The 18,250-nt window shown below is 35.2% G+C and overlaps 1 protein-coding gene across 2 annotated transcripts in view; it reads right to left on the bottom strand.

Moving 5' to 3' along the window:
• The window catches only part of LOC132106483 (kelch-like protein 29), a 251,261-nt gene that overhangs the window by 145,447 nt on the left and 87,564 nt on the right, over positions 1-18,250 (bottom strand). The window contains exon 3 of one of the 2 annotated variants that reach the window (XM_059512191.1): positions 5,478-5,780. The exons of the other annotated variant lie outside the window; for it this stretch is intronic. Within the exon in view, the coding sequence (XP_059368174.1) occupies positions 5,478-5,750 (273 nt within the window). The 5' untranslated portion in view covers positions 5,751-5,780. The remainder of the gene's footprint in view (positions 1-5,477; positions 5,781-18,250) is intronic. 2 annotated transcript variants of the gene reach the window in all.

The following is an 18,250-nucleotide window of genomic DNA, read 5'->3' as shown; positions in this document are numbered from 1 at the left end:
ATTTTGTCCTGTACAAAAAGTTCTTGGGTCTTGTGTTTAAATGTTATATATACACAAACAGGTTTTGTAAGGAATAATTTGCATGGCAGAACATTGCATTTCAAGAATTCAAGAGTCAATTACTCCACTTAAGCTACGGATATCAAATGCACATGTCTATTAAACATGTTTATCTCAAGACATTATTCACTTTTTTATCCCTCCTGAATTCCCCAATCAAGTATCCTCCCTGACGCCACTGTTATTAGTTAGAAAGAAACATTGAAAAGTTATACAGAACTGCAATGGCGTCAACAATCCTGTCACAAAGAATAGAAAATGAATCAACAACCTCAAAACCCCCATCAACCAATCAGAATCAAGAATTCGACAATGCTGCCCTGTAAACAAACATAATCAGCACAAACGGCTGCTTATGTGTCGAGCACCAGAAAGGAACGAAATTGCTTTTGCCAATAGAAAACACTTGCTTTTCATCAATTTGCGATGTGCAAATGGCTCTGAACAGCGCTGTGAGGTGACCCAGGTTTACCCGTGATTCATGTATTTAACTGATAATGGAGTAGGAAACAGACTCAAGCTGTGTGCGATGGTTGGTATCTTGCAGGTAATCTCAGAGTAATGTGTCTTGAAATGTAGCATAACTGGGAGAGAGCGTGCAATTTGATCCATTTGGCTACCAGATCTTAGTATTTCATATTTTCAACATACAACAGGATATCAACATACAGTGATACTGTATGTGTTTGTGTGTGGTTTTTTGATAAATTACAGTTTAAAATATATTCAAAAAGAAATCAGTTTTTTTTAAATAGTAAAAATATTCCACAATATCACTGTCTTTGCTGTATTTTGGATCCAATAAATGAAGTCTTGGTGAGCAGAAGAGACATCCTAAAAATCTCACACAGAAATCTTTGCGCATGCATATGTGCACAAGCAAACTAGTCAAAGTTCTGTAAGTCAAATCATGGTATCGATTTACAGGGATGTTAAATAAAAGATGTTCTGAAAGCACATTGCAATAGACAAATTAATTAAAAAAAAGTTGTAAAGATTATTGCAGTACATTTTACAATAAACTACTATTTCAGTCTTTCTACTTGAATGTGTTTATGTTTTTCCTTTGTAATTATTTGTGAAATTTACTAGCAATTGAATTGAATTTCTATTTCAAAGTGCAGTGATGGCAATCTGAGAAACAACATGGTGCCATATTGATACACCTTGGTAAATTCAAAGAATACCATGGTACAAGGTCAAATAATTTTTTATACTTTTTATTAGTAATAGATATACATAATTAGTGCATCGCTCAAATGTGTCTCTCTAATCCAGTGGTTCTAAAACTTTTTGACTCAAAAGCCACCAATTGTCCACAACAATAGACCTCAAGACTTTGTGATTTACTGGACAAGGATTTGAAAAAAAAACAAAAAACAAAATCGGTTTCAAAACTGTTTTTAAATTCATTTTAAATAAGTACCTTTTTAAATATTTTTAAAAGTTAAAAAAAGGTATTGTTTTATTTTTGTTATTTTTCTTCATGATTATTTTACTTTCTTTTATGTAAAGCACTTTGAATTACCATTGTGTACGAAATGCTATATAAATAAACTTGCCTTGCCTACATATATGTATAAATATATATATATGTATAAATATATATATATATATATATATATATATATATATATATATATATATATATATACATATATATATATATATATATATATATATATACATATATATATATATTTACTCACAAAACAAAACAAAAACAAAAAACTAACAAAACAAAAAATATTTTGAGCCTGTCACAACTAGAAAATTCCTAAAATATATAAACATGGTTTGATTTAATTTATATGACCTAATTAGGTCTAAAAATCGCTCTTTTCAAATTCTTCACAAAAAAGGTGTTGAGAGAGTAAATTAAAATAAGAAATGTCTTGATTAAAAGTTTGCTGAGGCTTCCTTATGGCCCCCTGCTCTAAATAGACTATAATACACTTTCTCAAGCACTCCTGAGTGCTGGATTTATGAAAAACATTTCTGTCAGCAGCTGTGGATTTGCGGTTACGCTCAGGGGAATAAATAAATAAACAAAGGCATTACAAACAAAATTAATTACAAGACAAGGCGAATAAATAAGCTGCCACACCTCTAGTTCAATTAAGAGTCGTTTGTTGGTTCTGAAGTGTCGTTAGTCATGACAGACAGCTCAGGCCTCTTAAAGTTACAGTAGCCGCATTATTTATTGTTCGCTGTGTAGAGTTTATCACAAAAAGACATTTGAGTCGACGTGATGGTCCCTCTCCATCTTGCTAATTAGATGCCGATCTGTCTTGCACACAAAAACAGACTCACAAACATTACACTGTAAATCCGCTGCACAAACTCAATCACACGCCTCATACCTGTCAAGGTAAACACGTTTACGGATAAATACTCAGCATTGAGAGTCATTAACTACACACACACTATTTGCCTTATTAGACATCCATGTCATAAGCAAAGAAAGACGAAAGACGTTAGATAAAACCTTCCCTTTCCTTCTCATGTCTTTCTGCCTCTTTTGCTTTTATATTTATCTGAAAAGCATCTATAAGCTGGACCGTGGGCAGAACAACATGGAGACTTTGATGAAAGATGACAGAGAAAGTGTCGGTCCCTCAAGACTCTAGCGTGTTCTGATGAGTTTCCTTCAGGCAATAATTAAAGAAAGCAGAGGTAAACACATTCCCTCCAGTGCTGGAGACTAACTAACTACAAGTAGCAATGCTGCTAACATAAAAGAAGTTCTGTCATTATTCACTCGCTCTCATGTCGTTCCAAACCTGTTTGCTGCTACTTTTTTTTTCTGTGGAAAACAGAAGTTGAAAACATTTTTGAAGAATGCAACTAACATAACAGTGTTGTGTAAGCATCCTTCCATGTACACTACTTTTTAAAAGCTCACCAAAAGTGCATTTATTTGATCCAAAATACAATAATACTGTGAATTAATATTAAAATTTAAAATAACTGTTTTCTATTAGAATATATATATGTAATTCATTCCTGTGATGCAAAGCTGAATTTTCAGCATCATCAAATCATTCTAATATGCCGATTTGCTGCAAATGAAACATTTATTAATACTATCAGTATTGAAAACAATTGTGGAAATGTTTCTTAGAATTTTTTTTTTCTTTGTTGAGTAGAAAGTTGTGAAAACATTTCTTTAAAATAGAAGCTGGTTGTGCTGCTCGATAAATTGCGATACATTTCTTCAGGATTCTTTGATGAATAGAATGTTCAAAAGAACAGCATTTATTTGAAATAGAAATAATATGTAATAAATGTACTGTACTTACAGTGACTTTTAACCAATTTAATGCATTTTTGCAAAATAAAATATAATTATTATTTAAAAAATACTGACCATACATTTTTACACAGTAGTTTGACTCAGTGCTTATAGATAATAATATTGATTTCTTAATTTTATCTTCAAATAACATTCTGAACTTAAAATATGCTATTGGTTTCATGAACCTGAATAACAGCTCTAGCTGTAGCTGAAGGAAGGGACTGTTATTATGAAATTATTTGTCATTATAGTTATTTCCAAAGTTTAGACTTTCAAAGTTATTTCTAGAACTTTTCTGGAACTACTTAATTTCCACAGGTATTTTCAGAACACTTCAGAAACTACTTTGCATGTCTCCACATATAGCAGAATGTTCACTTGTCTTGATTTAATTTGTCATGATGTAGTCACAATTTTGTTCACTTATGACATGTATTTTTTAGCTGCGGTTTCTAAACCAGTGAATCATTTACTCACTTTTCACTTAGAAATTGCAAGCAAATTTCACAAATAATAACAAAGAAATTCCAAGCAACACATTTAGTTAAAATTAGAAACGGAAATACTCTCCACATTCAGCAGAATGACAAAAAGCTCACTTAATTTCATTTATCATGATTTAAAAACATTTCTAAACTTTTTTTAGCTGTGGTTTCTAGAATGAATGAAAGAGAGCTACATATCAGTAAAACAGTTCATTCAGACAGTTCATGTAAATTAATCAGTTCAAAAAGTAATGATTCACTGATTCAAGAAGTCTCTTTTACAGTTAAACACTGCTGTTTTACAACAATCTTTTGTTGTATTTAGTGTAAATGCTACCTCTGGTTTCTAGAAATGAATGAAAGAGAGCTGCATTTCAGTGAATCAGTTCATTCAGACAGTTCCATGTATATGAATCAGTTCCAAAAGGAATGACTCACTGATTCAAAAAGTCTCACTTTCAGCTAAACACTGCTGCTTTCAATTTCAGCACAATCGTATTTAGCGTAATTGCAATTCTGTCATAATAATCATGATTCATTCATTCAAAAAACCCTCAAAGTTTAAAAGTCAGAGACACGCTGTTCTGAATAAACTATAAAAGTTTCTAATCTAAATCTAAAAGTTTATATTGTAAACAAACAATGGTGTATGATTTAATTTGAAACACTTGCAAATTGTGAAGCATACTGCAGTAATCTTATTTAAAACTTTGAAAAGTAATTTTTTTTTAAAGTGTAGTAACTTGTAGTGCAGCCAGCTGCTTTTACAAAAGAACATTTTTTTAGATTAAAAAGTTGTTTTTCTGTACACTAAAACATGCATCAGAGGGACACGTCAAAATCTAAGTCAAAGCAGAACTCAGCGGTAAGCATTCAACTGCTGGTGTTCACCCACAGGGTTAGTGTTAATACAATCTGCATAAAGCTAAAGCATTTGATTAGATACTCACAAAGCTTTCCGGCCACAGAAGTCCCACGGAATTCACTCAAGCGCAAAAGTTCAAACAAAAAGCTGCGATGTGAGATGACAGTAGCTCTAGTTAGAGATGCCAAGATTCTGCGGGTTCTATCGCTCCCTGAAGTGGGCTTCGAGCGAGATAGAGAAAAGCTGGCAAGCCCTTCTGCCGGGAGACTCGACTGATTCAAACCAAGAGAAATTTCCCCGAAAACGACCCCGTGCACCTCCAGCGAGTCGCTACACTACTAACAAACACCTCCTTTTCAGCCATTAATGAGACCTCAAGTGAACAATACCTTCAAAATGTGTACGTTTCTAGTTATAAGAGCAAGAGGCTGCAAAAGCCGCATGGCAAGTATGCATGAAATCTAAGTGAAACAGAAGCTAATCTGATTAAACGGCATGAAGAGTGAAACAGCAGTTCATGCTTTTCTCGTTCCTTGAACTAATTCTCCACAATGGCATTCATCTCGACTCAAATAGCAGCTGACGCCTTTTATTTCGTGCCCACATCATACTAGACAGGGCCACGGGCTCGGGCTTAATTCGGCCCATTGCTCAGAGTTTCTCATTTGCATAATGAAAGAAAAGTTATTGAGAAGGAGGAGAGCGGGACCAAATGGAGCGGAATGGAAAAGCATTGGAGTGATTTGGATGCGGATTTCATAGCTTCTACCTTTACGACAGGTGCCATGGTGGACACGGAAGCTCCCGAGCGCTTGGCGGCGAGGTCGTTGCTGGCCGACGTCACGGCGATGGTCACGGGGGTGGGAAGCAGGGACGGGATGACCGGGAGTGGGAGGAGTCCCGGCCGGTTGTTGCCGTTGGCCACAGGGGGCGCCGAGGAGCAGTTGCTGTTGCCCACGCCATTGTGAAGGCTGCTAGCGCGCTCGCGACGCTCCCAAGGGCCTCGGTAGTCTCTCTCAAAGCGGTGGTGGTGTCGTGACATCACTTCCTCTTAGAGGATATGTAGTGCTATCTGCAAGAGAGCACACACAGAGAGGGATAGCATTGATTATACCCTGTCAAAGCGCAGATAGAAATAGAATGCACTAAACAAATCAAGTTACTTGGCAGGTTTGACGTGCAACACAACAAAACTCGCCACAGACATCTCAGTATCTGCCAGACAGTGGTTAAAAAAAGGATGAATTTTAGACTGGCGTCTATTTTGAGTGTAAAAATAACACATAAGCTTCTAATACCGACAAATGGGCTCGCGTGTGATTCAGCGCAACTCCTTTGTGTGCGGGCGAACTTTTGGAGACTCCCGTGAGTGTAAGATGTGTCATCTTTGGTCACTTTTTAGATTGACCAAAGAAGTGATTACTAATAAATTACATTTATTTATAAAAAACATTCAAATTTATAAATAAATAGACTTTAACAAAATAAAAAAATAAAAATAAAAACAAATACATGAAAAATTTAACAAAACTATAAATTAAAGTTATTAAAAAATCTGTTAGAATTAAACAAAAACAAATACATAAAAATGGAAAGTTTCTAAATACTTCCAGACATGGAATTCTAATTTAAATATGAAAAAAAAACATCAGAAATAACTTTTTTGTTGTTGTTTCAAACTACTGTATTCTAACTTACAGAGTAAACTAATCCTAAACCATTTCAACATTTATTGTGTAAAATGATTTCAAACAATTCTGTACACAAATTATGACCATCCCTCAGCTGAGTCTTTTATAGATCACTTGGATTTGCATACAGTATGTTTGAGCAATGCATGTTTTCACACACATGATAAAAAGCCCATCTACTTTTTCTAATCCAGTCTCTGCCAGCCTTTACTAGAGGAAAAATTCGTTTTTATTTACAAGGCCCAGAAGAAAATACACAACTTTACAGGAAAACTTCCCCTCTTCCAGATGACTAAGGGATCCGTCCAACTATCCCGAGTTTTCCAAATGACTAAAATTGTATGGCTCCAAGGCCTCATGATTTTAATTAATCTAATCCGCAGTTTTATTGGGCTTTATTGCTGATAGCAGTGCAGGACACGCAATGAGAAAACAATGAAGCAGCACCGGGTTGGCTTTAGCGCTGCGTTAGCACCTGTGCTAACCTAATTTTCCATTATTTACAGCAGCTTCTTTATCTTGTCGTCGTCCTCCACTGACATCCACATGTAATAACTCTGGAGACCTGAGGTTGGGAGTAGCGTTATTAGTTTCTCTCTGTGTATGTGTGGGAACAGATTAAGCTGTTAGTAAAATAAGCCACTTTTGGCCGTTCTGCTGTTCTGCAACAAATTCAGGATTTATTGCGCTTTGGCTAGCGGTTTTATATTGGAGTCAGCTAAACAAGACAGAAGTGTGGAATGAGGTTTACTAGAACTGTTGTTCGGTGTTGTGGCTTTCGACCAAAAAGAGTAAACCGAATATGATAGGAATAATCAGGACATACAAAGGCTTCTCTTAATATCAGCTCATTCATTTTGAAAGGAATCATAAAAAATTAAATAATATTGAGGCAGAAGGAATAGTAAAAATTGTTTTAAAATAATCATTAATAAAACAAATCTCATGAAGTGAAATAGCTTGTCAAGCACAGATTTATTTGCCATGTTTCCAGTAGTTGCAACCACATGCAGCATTTGTAAATATTGTTATATATATATATATATATATATATATATATATATATATATATATTAGTGGTGGGCCGTTATCGGCGTTAACGTGCTGCGTTAACCTGAGACTCTTATCGGGCGATAAAAAAAATATCGCCGTTAATCTATTCTCAAAATTGGGTTTGAAGCTGGATCTATACTACGCGAGCTATGATGACTTTCACCTATGTCGAGAGCGCATTATTGTAGCGTGAATTAATATAATGCGTGAGCGCGACTCTGCTGGGCGCGCGCTCTCAGATAAACATTGCTCTTGAACACTTTTTAAGTGCAGGCATACTCTCTGAGTGAGCCCGGAGAAAATTCTTACAAGAGCAACGTGTATCTGAGAGCGCGCACGAGCAGAGAGATTCGCGCTCCGCACATTATATTCCGCGCTCAAGGAGAGAGATTCGCGCGCGGGACCAGAGAGATAAAATAACGCCATATTTTGGAAACAGGAGATGAGCCCCTGGTCTAATGCACCACCTGTCTTAAGAAACCCGTTCTCAAAGACTTAACGTTACTTTTAAACAATTATTTTATTTGGGTAACACACATATGTTGAATGTCTTCGGCAGAATTCAAATGAGCCATTTGAGAAACTCAAACCAGATCTAGATATCATGGGGTGGGGGGTGGGGGTGTTGTCTTCTGACTTAGACCGGTAAGTAGTAGTTTTTTTTCTTTTCTTTTCTTTTCTTTTCTTTTCTTTTCTTTTCTTTTCTTTTCTGAAACTAGACTATTAAAAATGTTTTTGTTAATTGAAAAAAGCTGAAATAAATCTAAATAGTAAATAATAGCCTACTCAATATAAATATTAGTCGAAAAAAAAAAAAAAAATATATATATATATATATATATATATATATATATATATATATATATATATATATATATATAGATTAATCTAGATTAATTCCAAGATTACATTGAGATTAATCTAGATTTAAAAAATTAATCTATGACCACCACTAATATATATATATATATATATTCACTAGTTTTACAGTCGGAGATGCAAAAAATTATTTTCTTTAGCTGTCAGTGCCACTCTATTCTTCACGTTAGCAAAGTCTGTATATTTCCCATGATTCAAGAGATGTAAGGTGCTGCAGATAAAGCATTATAACAGAATAACTCACTGTGTGAGAGAAGCCCTGTGTGACTGCATTTAAACAACAAATGAGATCTTCAATCCATCCCTTATAATTACACTAAACTAAATCACACACATATAAGCACACACACACACACACACACACACACACACACACACACACACACACACAGGGTACAGTACCCGCTAATGACACCACCGCCATAATTGCATTCAATGTTAAAAGCACCACATTAATTATTCATGCCTTGTAACAGATTGGCACAGTTATATAGACGCCTCTGTCGCTGTAGATTCACACTAGACCCACATGGATCATAAATATTCCATACATCCAATGCACTCAAAAACAGAACAGAAAATGTTATTTTAGTTTTGGCTTTAAATGAGTGCAAATGTTTGGAACTGTGATGTGAAGTGCATTACTGATGGAGATACTTGTAGTTATTTTGACAAATTTAGCCTTAAACTTTTGCCTATTTTATCTCTTTTATTCATGAAATGTAAATCTGCTGGGTTACAGTAGGCCTATAGGAAGCTAGCAGTAAAGACAAGACATTTTATCAGAAAAAGCCTTTCCTTCAGATCCAAATAAAGCATCTGCCCATGTAAAAGCAGCTCCTGCAGCATCTCCTTACACTGACAAACTACAGCAGCTCTGGCTTATTTTCAGTCTGTCGTGCATGAAAAAACACTCACATGTGATCCACTGTTGATCCACTGTCCTCTGTGTAAACACATCAATATCTGCAGCCTGATATGAGTCACACGCAGGGTAAAAACTGCTCTAGATAGGCAAAATGCAACTCCTAAATAATTGACTCATAACAATGAAGAGTAATAGCTGCTGAAAATTCAGCGTGCAATTACATGAATAAATTACTTTTTAAAATATAATGGAAAAGTTATTTTGATTTGTTTTATTTTTATATTTATTTACCAAATATATTATAATTGTATTAATATATAAAAACTATTTAAAGGTAGATAGATAGATTTCTAAGCAAATAATTAAAAAATAATAATTAATAATTGATTATATTAATAAAAAAAATATATTAAATAGACAGAAATGTGTAATAGTAATAAAAATTCTATTAATATAAAAGTTATATAGTGAAATAATACAATTAAAATAACTTTTCTATTATAATATTACCAATAAATATTAATATTAAATGTTACACATATTACATAATTTCATATATTATGTATATATATATATATATGTGAGTGAGTGTGTGTGTGTGTATTGTATGTGTGTGTGTGTGTGTGTGTGTATATAGAAAATAATATAAAAAGAGAAATGAGATAAATGAGAACCATAAATGAGAGAGAGGTCATTACAGCATAGTACTATACAGTATACGGATGTGTAATATAAAAAAATAAAATATACTAAATAAAAAAGTAAAGCAGCGATGGGATTAATTAACCCAAAATACAACTCTTACACACATTAAAGTTCAGGTACTGGCCAACAAATCAAGATCATATCAAAGAAAGGATGAAGGCAGAAAAACTGAGACAGGCCACAGGAGAGAGATAGAGAGCTGGAAAGAAAAAAAACAGGAATATACTGGACAGGAAGTGTAGGACAGACAGCAAGAGAGTGAGACGGGGCAGTGAGGAACACAAAGCACACAGCATGATCAGCAGAGTCTGATCAAGCAAATCAAACACATACAGCAAAATCAGTGCAATTCAACCGATTCTCAAACCAATGAGTTGGTTCATTTGAATGAATCAAACACAAGAGTGCAATCAGTGTAGTGTAATTTCACAATGCACGTCAATTAGTCAGTTACTACAGTCCCGGCGCCATGGGCAGGCATGGGGGACCTGGCCCGTAGGGCTGTCAAAACGTTTTTTTCATTTTGAATATTCGTCGAATTTAAAAATAAAAATCTACATTTGAATGAAAAAATGTTGCATTCAAATTTTAGGTGTGCATTAAGTAGGCTGCCTTATAAGCCCCAGGTATACTTCACATTCCGTGTTCTATTCCATCTCGCGCACAGCCGTGTCCGCACAACTATCAAAGGCGGACGAGCTCGACGCGCAGTACCACTTCATTCACCTCGCGTAATCGCACCGTCCACGCGGTGTCAAAAAAATTGCCTGCATGTGGATGACGTAAATTACATAATGTGGACGGTGCTCGGACGGCCGAAGTATACTTGACCCTTATCAGTGGTGCACGAGGTTGCGATGATGATGTAAGTTCAGTTGAAGCCACTAGAAAAAAAAAGAGAACATCAATGTGAAGATCTTGTTTACATCAAAACTGAAACCAAGCCACATTTTTTACAGGGACACTGTTGGACTTGGGTCTCGCACAAGAAAGCTGCATGTTTAGAAAACCATGTAAAATTAATGTAAATTCAACTTTTTAAAAACATATTTCGAGACTTTATGATGGGTTTTTGTTCCCCATCCCACTTCCTCTCATGCGCCCTCTTGTGGCTTCAGGAGAGAAGCCAATAGCTTTTCTTCACCCTAACTGAAATTATGCATTTAAAATTTGAATATAATTCAAATTTTGATAATATTTAAGTACAAAATTTGAATTTAGTTTTTCAGCTATTTTGACAGCCCTAAAAATGTGTTTGGTCTGATTAAAAAAAAAATTAAACATATTGAATTGGTTTGTCGATAGTGAGCGCGGAAATGTTTGGTTGTTTGCTAAGCATAGTGCTACTGCTTAACATTAGCTGTATTATTTTTTAAAAATGCTGAGCGATCTTGTGTGGCAGTGCTATGGATATACAGCATTTCTTTAATGAAAAACCAAAAAAGTTGGCAGGAGAGAGCAGCAGCGATGTAATGTTAGGTGAAAGCAGTTCGTAATATGTTGATTCAAGTCCCAACAGTGCAGAGGCCAGCTGTTCCAGTTGCCAAGGCCTCAAGCAAGGGTCATCACAGGTGGCAACACCAGTGGATCTCGGAGTTGAGAAACACAACCAAGAAATCTTAAAAACCTTTCCTGCATGTGATTTCTCATCCAAAAAAAGACCATTCAACGGCTCCTGGTAAAGAAGCAGAGACTGGCTGCAATACTCTGTTCATGCAGATGTGGCATTCTGCTACCCATGCCGAACATTTCAAGCGCCCTCCTCTGCCACAGACACCACATTTACGATTATTGGATTTTGCAACTGGAAGCATACAGTGGAAACTGGGAAAGGACTCAATAAACATTCAGCGTCAAAAGATCACCAGACCTGTGAAGCTATGTGGAGGGACAAGGAGAGACGGATCCAGACCAGTAAAGAAATCCAAACTTTAATCAATGCAATAGATACTACTTCTCATTAGATATCGATGTCGTCGAGTTCCTTGCAGTGAACCAGCTACCTTTTAAAAGTGACAATGATGCTTGATTGTATAGCTGAAGATGGATGTGGCTTATTTTTTTCCTTATTTGAATATACTTTTATGAAAGATGCTGTGTTGGCCAAGATAGCGCAGACTATCCAACACAATGCTAGGTATACTAGTTTCGAATACATACAGCACCACCAGTGAAATTCAACCCAACCAATCTGCCCATTTTTCAGTGAATCAAACACATACAGCACAACAAATGCAACATAAACCATAACTGATCAAATGTCTCCAGTAAGTCAACTCTTTTTATTCAATCAAGTACAATCTGTGCTACACATCAGATTCTGAAAAAGCCAATTACTCTAGAGAGTCCGTTCTGTTTAGTGAATCAAACATGTACAGCACAACCAGTGCAATACAACCTATTCCCAAACTAAAGGCTACTCTGATGAGTCCATTCTTTTAGTGAATCAAACACATAAATCCAAAAAAAATACAAAAACATCTGATTTATGAATGAATAAGAGGAATCTGTTCTTTTTATTTAATCAAACGTGTACATTCAAACAAATGCAAAAAAAAACAATTCCTGAACTAATTATTCTAGTGAGTCAGTTTCTTTTAGTGAATCGAACATATACAGCACAACCAGTGCAATAGAACCAACTTCCAAACAAATAACTGTAGTGAGTCAGTTCTTTTTAGTGAATCAAATACATAGCAGCCCTATACGAAAGATTCCCAAAAGTAATGACTTTCTCAGTTCTTTTTGGTGAATTAAAAACAACAACAGAGTGCAACCAGTATACTACAAACAATTGTGAATCAAAAACAATCAAAGAGTCATTTGTGAATCAAACACACTGGTGTAGCCCGATATCTGAATGACCAAATGAACAAATAAGCACAGACAATACTGATAAGCGAGGCTAATTTATTCATCAAAAGTCTGTGCGAACATTAAAAATTAAATATATCATTTCATTAAAAAGAATAGTACTAAAAGAATGGTTAATTGAAATGGAAGGAACCCAGAAACATCAACAGAAATCGGAAATGCAACTAAAATATGTCACAATTCCCATGCTACAGTACATACAGTGAGAGTAAGACAGGTAAAATGAGAATGTGAGACAGATAACGAGAGTCAGACTGAGAGAATGAAAGCAGCATGAGAGAGAGAGAGAGAGAGAGAGAGAGAGAGAGAGAGAGACAGACGGGCCGAACCTCAACACTTGACACTCCGGCTCTGTCAGTACTGCTCCTGACATCTGCTGCTCCGTCTCTCTCTCTCTCTTGCTCTCTCTCTCTCTCTCTCAGATGCTGGGGGATTGTGAAAGGGAAGCACAGAGCGCTACAGATTTTTAGGAAAAGAAACCCTTGAAACCGCTCCCTTCAAAGCAGCAAATCCTGACATGATATGAGCCGATGATGTTCTTCAACAGACGGCAGAGCACAGCTTGACGAGTCCTGAGATTTGCGTTCCCTGCAAGCCAAAAACCCAAACAATAGGTACACATCAAAAAAATCCAAGATTTACTGATACAGTCACACGCGTGTGATTCACTACTGCCAGCTACGCTAGAACAACACAAGGCATCGTGAGTGAATCTGAAATAATCGCAGAGCCTGTCGGTACAGAAACAGCCAGGGGTGGCCAATGAAGACTCCCTTTAATTCCCGGTCTCACGCTGAGGTAAGCGGTACTCTTTGGAGAGAGAGAAAACAAGTCAAAGAGAGAGAAATCCACTGATTCTGATCATTCACACTGTAGCTCTGACAGCCCCGAGATTCACTCAGTGCAGCTATTTTTAGAAGAACTTGGAAAGGCCACAGAGCAGGAGCAACTTAATTGAAGCGTGAGAGGAAAAATAAACTATGCAGTACAATACAGAAAGACAAAAAGAACGAGAGGGAGGGAGGAAGGGACAAACACAGCAATATAAACATCACCTGCCTGCCTTTATTGATGAACACTACGGCTGTCAATTAAAAACACTGATTACGTGGGATTTATTAATGCTATTTTTTATGCTCCCCTGATGCAGATAGATTCCATAATTTAGAATATTAAAACTAATTCAATATTAAAGAAAACTGCTTCATTCAAATGATTGGTTGCAAAAAGTTTTAAGTTTAAAAATGTGATTTGCTGATGGATTTAGTGCTTTTATTACATTTTAAATGAGATTTTATTACGAGTTAAAGACATTTTTTGTGTGTTTAGGCAATGATAGAATTGACAAGATGTTGTTGTTTTTTTACCATATTTAATAAATATAAAATTATGTATTATGTTATGTATATTTTTGCTGTGGTCAGCTTGTTTCGAAAGGTTTGGGGGCAGTTTTTTAAATATGAATAATTAATATTTTTTATTCAGTCAGTATGTATTAAATTGATAAAAAAGTGACATAAAGACATCTATAATGTTACAAAATATGTTACTGTGAACACATTTTTTTTTACTATTTATCAACAAATTCTGTTTATAGTGTATAAATAAATCTGTATACATAAATGTAAATTCTGTGTGTGTGTGTGTGTGTGTGTGTGTATATATATATATATATACTCATGCCCTTATCTGGAACAATTAAAATTTAGCTCAGGAACATTCGTATTGCTTGTACAGCAAATGTTAATACACTTCAAGTGAAGTTAACCTGTGGCAAATTTAATCAAATGGGTCTGATTTGGAAAGGCACACAAGTCTTAGTAAAAGGTCTAATAGCTGATAATGCGTATCAGAGCAAAAACCAAGCCCTGATGTCAAAAGAACTGCCTGGAGAGATCAGAAACAGGTTTTCATCAAGCCACACATCTGAGGAAGAATTCAGAAAAAAAATCTGCTTTACTGGAGGGTCACAGAAGAATGCAGTCTCCTTTACCCTTAATGGAAGAAGTTTGAAACAACCAGAACTCTTCCTAGAGCTGGCCTTCTGGCCAAACTGAACAACTGATGGAGAAGGGCTTTGTTCAGTGTGGTGACAAAGAAGCTATTGGTCACTCTAGTTGAGCTCCACGATCATATGTGGAGATATGAGAAACGTACAGAAGGACAAACATCACTGCAACGCTTCACTGATCTGTACTTTATGGCGGTGTGGCCAAACTCAATCCTCTCTTCAGTGAAGACACATGAAAACACACTTGGAATTTACAAAACAGCCCCTAAAGGATCCTCAGACTGTGAGAAACTATTATCTGGTCTGATGAACCTCAATTCCAAGCATCATATTTGAAGGAAACCAGCTGGTTTCCTAACCAGCAGGAAACCTGCTTATCACCTGCAGAGTAGCATCCCAAAAGTAAAGTGTGCTGGTAGCAGCCTCATGCTTTACAGCAGCAGGGACTGAGGGACTCATCAGAGAAGAAGAAAGCTCAATGCACCAAAATATTGAGACAGACTTAATGAAAACCTAGTCAAGAGCATTCAGAAGCTCAGGCTGGACAGAAGGTTCACCTTTCAACAGGACAATGACCCTAAACACACAGCAAGAGTAGCTTATAGACAACTCTGTGAATGTCTTGAACCCAATCAAATATTTCTGGAGAAACTTGGAAATGTGCGTCTGCCCCCATCCAACCTGACAGAGCTTGAGAGGTGAAGAGGCAAAGAGAAGAATGGCAGATAATGGCCAAATTATGACGAGAAAAGCTTGTCACATCAAACACACACACAAAAGAGACTGTAAAGGTGCTTCAGCTAAATATTTAGTTTAGGATATGAATACTTATGCAATGTACTTAAAAAAATGTACTTACTACAATTCGGTTTTGCTTTGTCAATATGGCGCATAGAGTGTAGACTGATGTAAAAAAAAAAAAAAAAGTAATTTTAAGCAAAAATTTTTTTTTAAAAATTAATACTTTTGCAAGGCACTCTGTATATATATCTCCACAAAAATATTAAGCAGCACAACTTTTTAAACATCAATAATAATGATAAGAAGAAGAAGAAGGGCCACATGACACTGAAGACTGGAGTAATGATGCTGAAAATTCAGCTTTGCATTACAGAAGTAAATTATATTTTAAAATATAGTAAAAAAAAAAAATTGCTATTTTAAATCGTAATAACATTTTACAATATTACAGATTTTACTGTTTTTTTTACTCAAATAAATGCAGCCTTGGTGAGCAAAAGAGGCTTTTCCCAGCAAATAATCATGAATAATCATGATTAATTAACTAAATAAATTTTTTTATCGATTGACAGCCCTAATAAAAATCATTGTCACTCAATCAGAAGTGACACTTGCACTTGGGCACAGACAGACAGACCGTCACAGCTTTTACATCCCCTTTGGATTGATTCACACACACAATCATGACCCGACGGGGTCATTTTAATCAAAATTACACCAGACTCTTTAAAGAGCCCCATTACGGGATGTTAGGAGTGCAATAAATTTGATTGACTTCCTGTCAAGCAACATTCCACTTCCAAATAATGAAAGACAGAAAGAACGGCCTTGTTTAAATCTGTATCATCTCCTGTGAGCCGTACCGGTGCTGTTTTAGGTTGGTAACTCGCTCTCTGTAAACAACCAAATGAACCAAAGTGACGTTTGACAGACACACTAACACATACCAGGATCGCCGGGCTGAAAATCGTCAGATTCTGACACTGACTGAATGTGCAAACAAGGACAATCTGCAGTTGTGTAATGTGCTGGCATCGGTTGTGAACGTCTAGAAATTCAGTTCCTCCCAAGGCACAGGGGACAGCTGCGTTTCAGAGATTATCCTATATGGGAAAAATAAACTGTGTTATAAAACTGATAGTTCCGGCTGTAGAACGCGATTGGATGAACCACGTGAGAGGACGGAGTAAAACAGTGCATATACACACACCTTTGAGTGCACAATCACATCAGTTCTGTATTGATTCTATACTCGTGTGGCTCAAGTTACGGGCTGAAGAATGGTTCAGTGTGATTTTTATGACTAATACATTTATTTATCGGTGCCTTGCTTTGCAATACCATGACTCTTTAGTTAAAGAAGAAAATAGTCACCATCTACTCACCATCATGCTGTTTTGTGTCACCTCAGATCAAATCTATGAAGAATATACTTAATCCTACTAAGCTTTTTGGGAGTTAGACAAAACATCTAAACTTAAAAAAGCAAATCATACAGATTTGGAACAATATCACTTTAAGTTTTAATACTCAACTGAGTTCATGCCAGCATTGGAGCATGGAGCATTTTCCATTTGGTCTAAAATCTGAGCAGAAAAATAATCTTTATCAGCCTCCCAAGAATTCTTGCTTTGTTGTTGTTGTTTGTCCTGTTAAAGATGCAAAATGCTGTGTGTTTTCAAAGGACTCGTGCAGGAGGGCAAGCATCGGTTATTGGAACACATCAAGACAAAATGAGCTCTGCATTTTGAAATCTCTGCAAATGGCACTCCATATTAATATTTATAAATCTCACTGAAATAAATAAAAACATCGTAGAAGCAGGAATAAAGAAAGAAATCAAACAAAAGCAGGGTTGATGAAAGTACAGCCCCAAAACCTTAAAAACACATTCAAAAAAACTACAACACATCCGATTCATGCATAAAGCAAAGTTTGTAAAAACACAACATTTGCCTGTTTTTCTCTAACTTTGTAAGTGAAAACTCACATTATTATCAATAAATCAGGCAGACATGTTCCAACAGGCGAATGCAAACTTTAAATTCTACTTTTTTAAAGGAAAGATCTGCAAAGAGCAGTCAGACAGATCAAACTCTCTCCCCAATGTAAGCATCTGTCATCATCAGAACACAGTCAGAGACAATGCAAAGAAAACAGACACATATGCAGTCTTCTGCATACTTTAAAGAGACATTGATTTTTAAAGGTATGGTGACATCATAAAAAAAAAAAAAAAAAAAAAGTAGTAGTAAAGGCAGCATTTAACTTATTTTATTTTAAAAACACTTATTTAAATTGTTATTATAATAATTGAATATTTATTATTTAATATATTATAATGTATTTTTTTACTTATTCTTTTATTCATTCATTCCTTTTTATTTTATTTATTCATGTTTACTTATTAATTTCTATTTGTTTATTCACTTATTTATTTTTTGCAATGTAAAGCTTTTTTATTGAGTTGTGACTCAATAATAATAATACCTAGCAGTAATAATAGAGGCAGCATTCATTTGAAATAAATATTATTAATTTATTATTATTATTGTAAAAAAAAAAAAAATTATTATTATATTTAATATAAGTTAATAATTTTATATATTATAAAAACCTGTATTTATTTATTAATTATTCGTTTTTATTTATTCATTTTTATTGAATTAATTCATTTTGTATTTATTTATTTTTTGCAATGTAAAGCTTTTTTTATCCAT

Source organism: Carassius carassius, chromosome 27 (genome assembly GCF_963082965.1).
Source record: "Carassius carassius chromosome 27, fCarCar2.1, whole genome shotgun sequence".
NCBI lineage: Eukaryota > Metazoa > Chordata > Actinopteri > Cypriniformes > Cyprinidae > Carassius > Carassius carassius.
The sequence above is the reverse complement of the archived record's forward strand: the minus strand, read 5'-3'. Positions and strand labels throughout refer to the sequence as shown.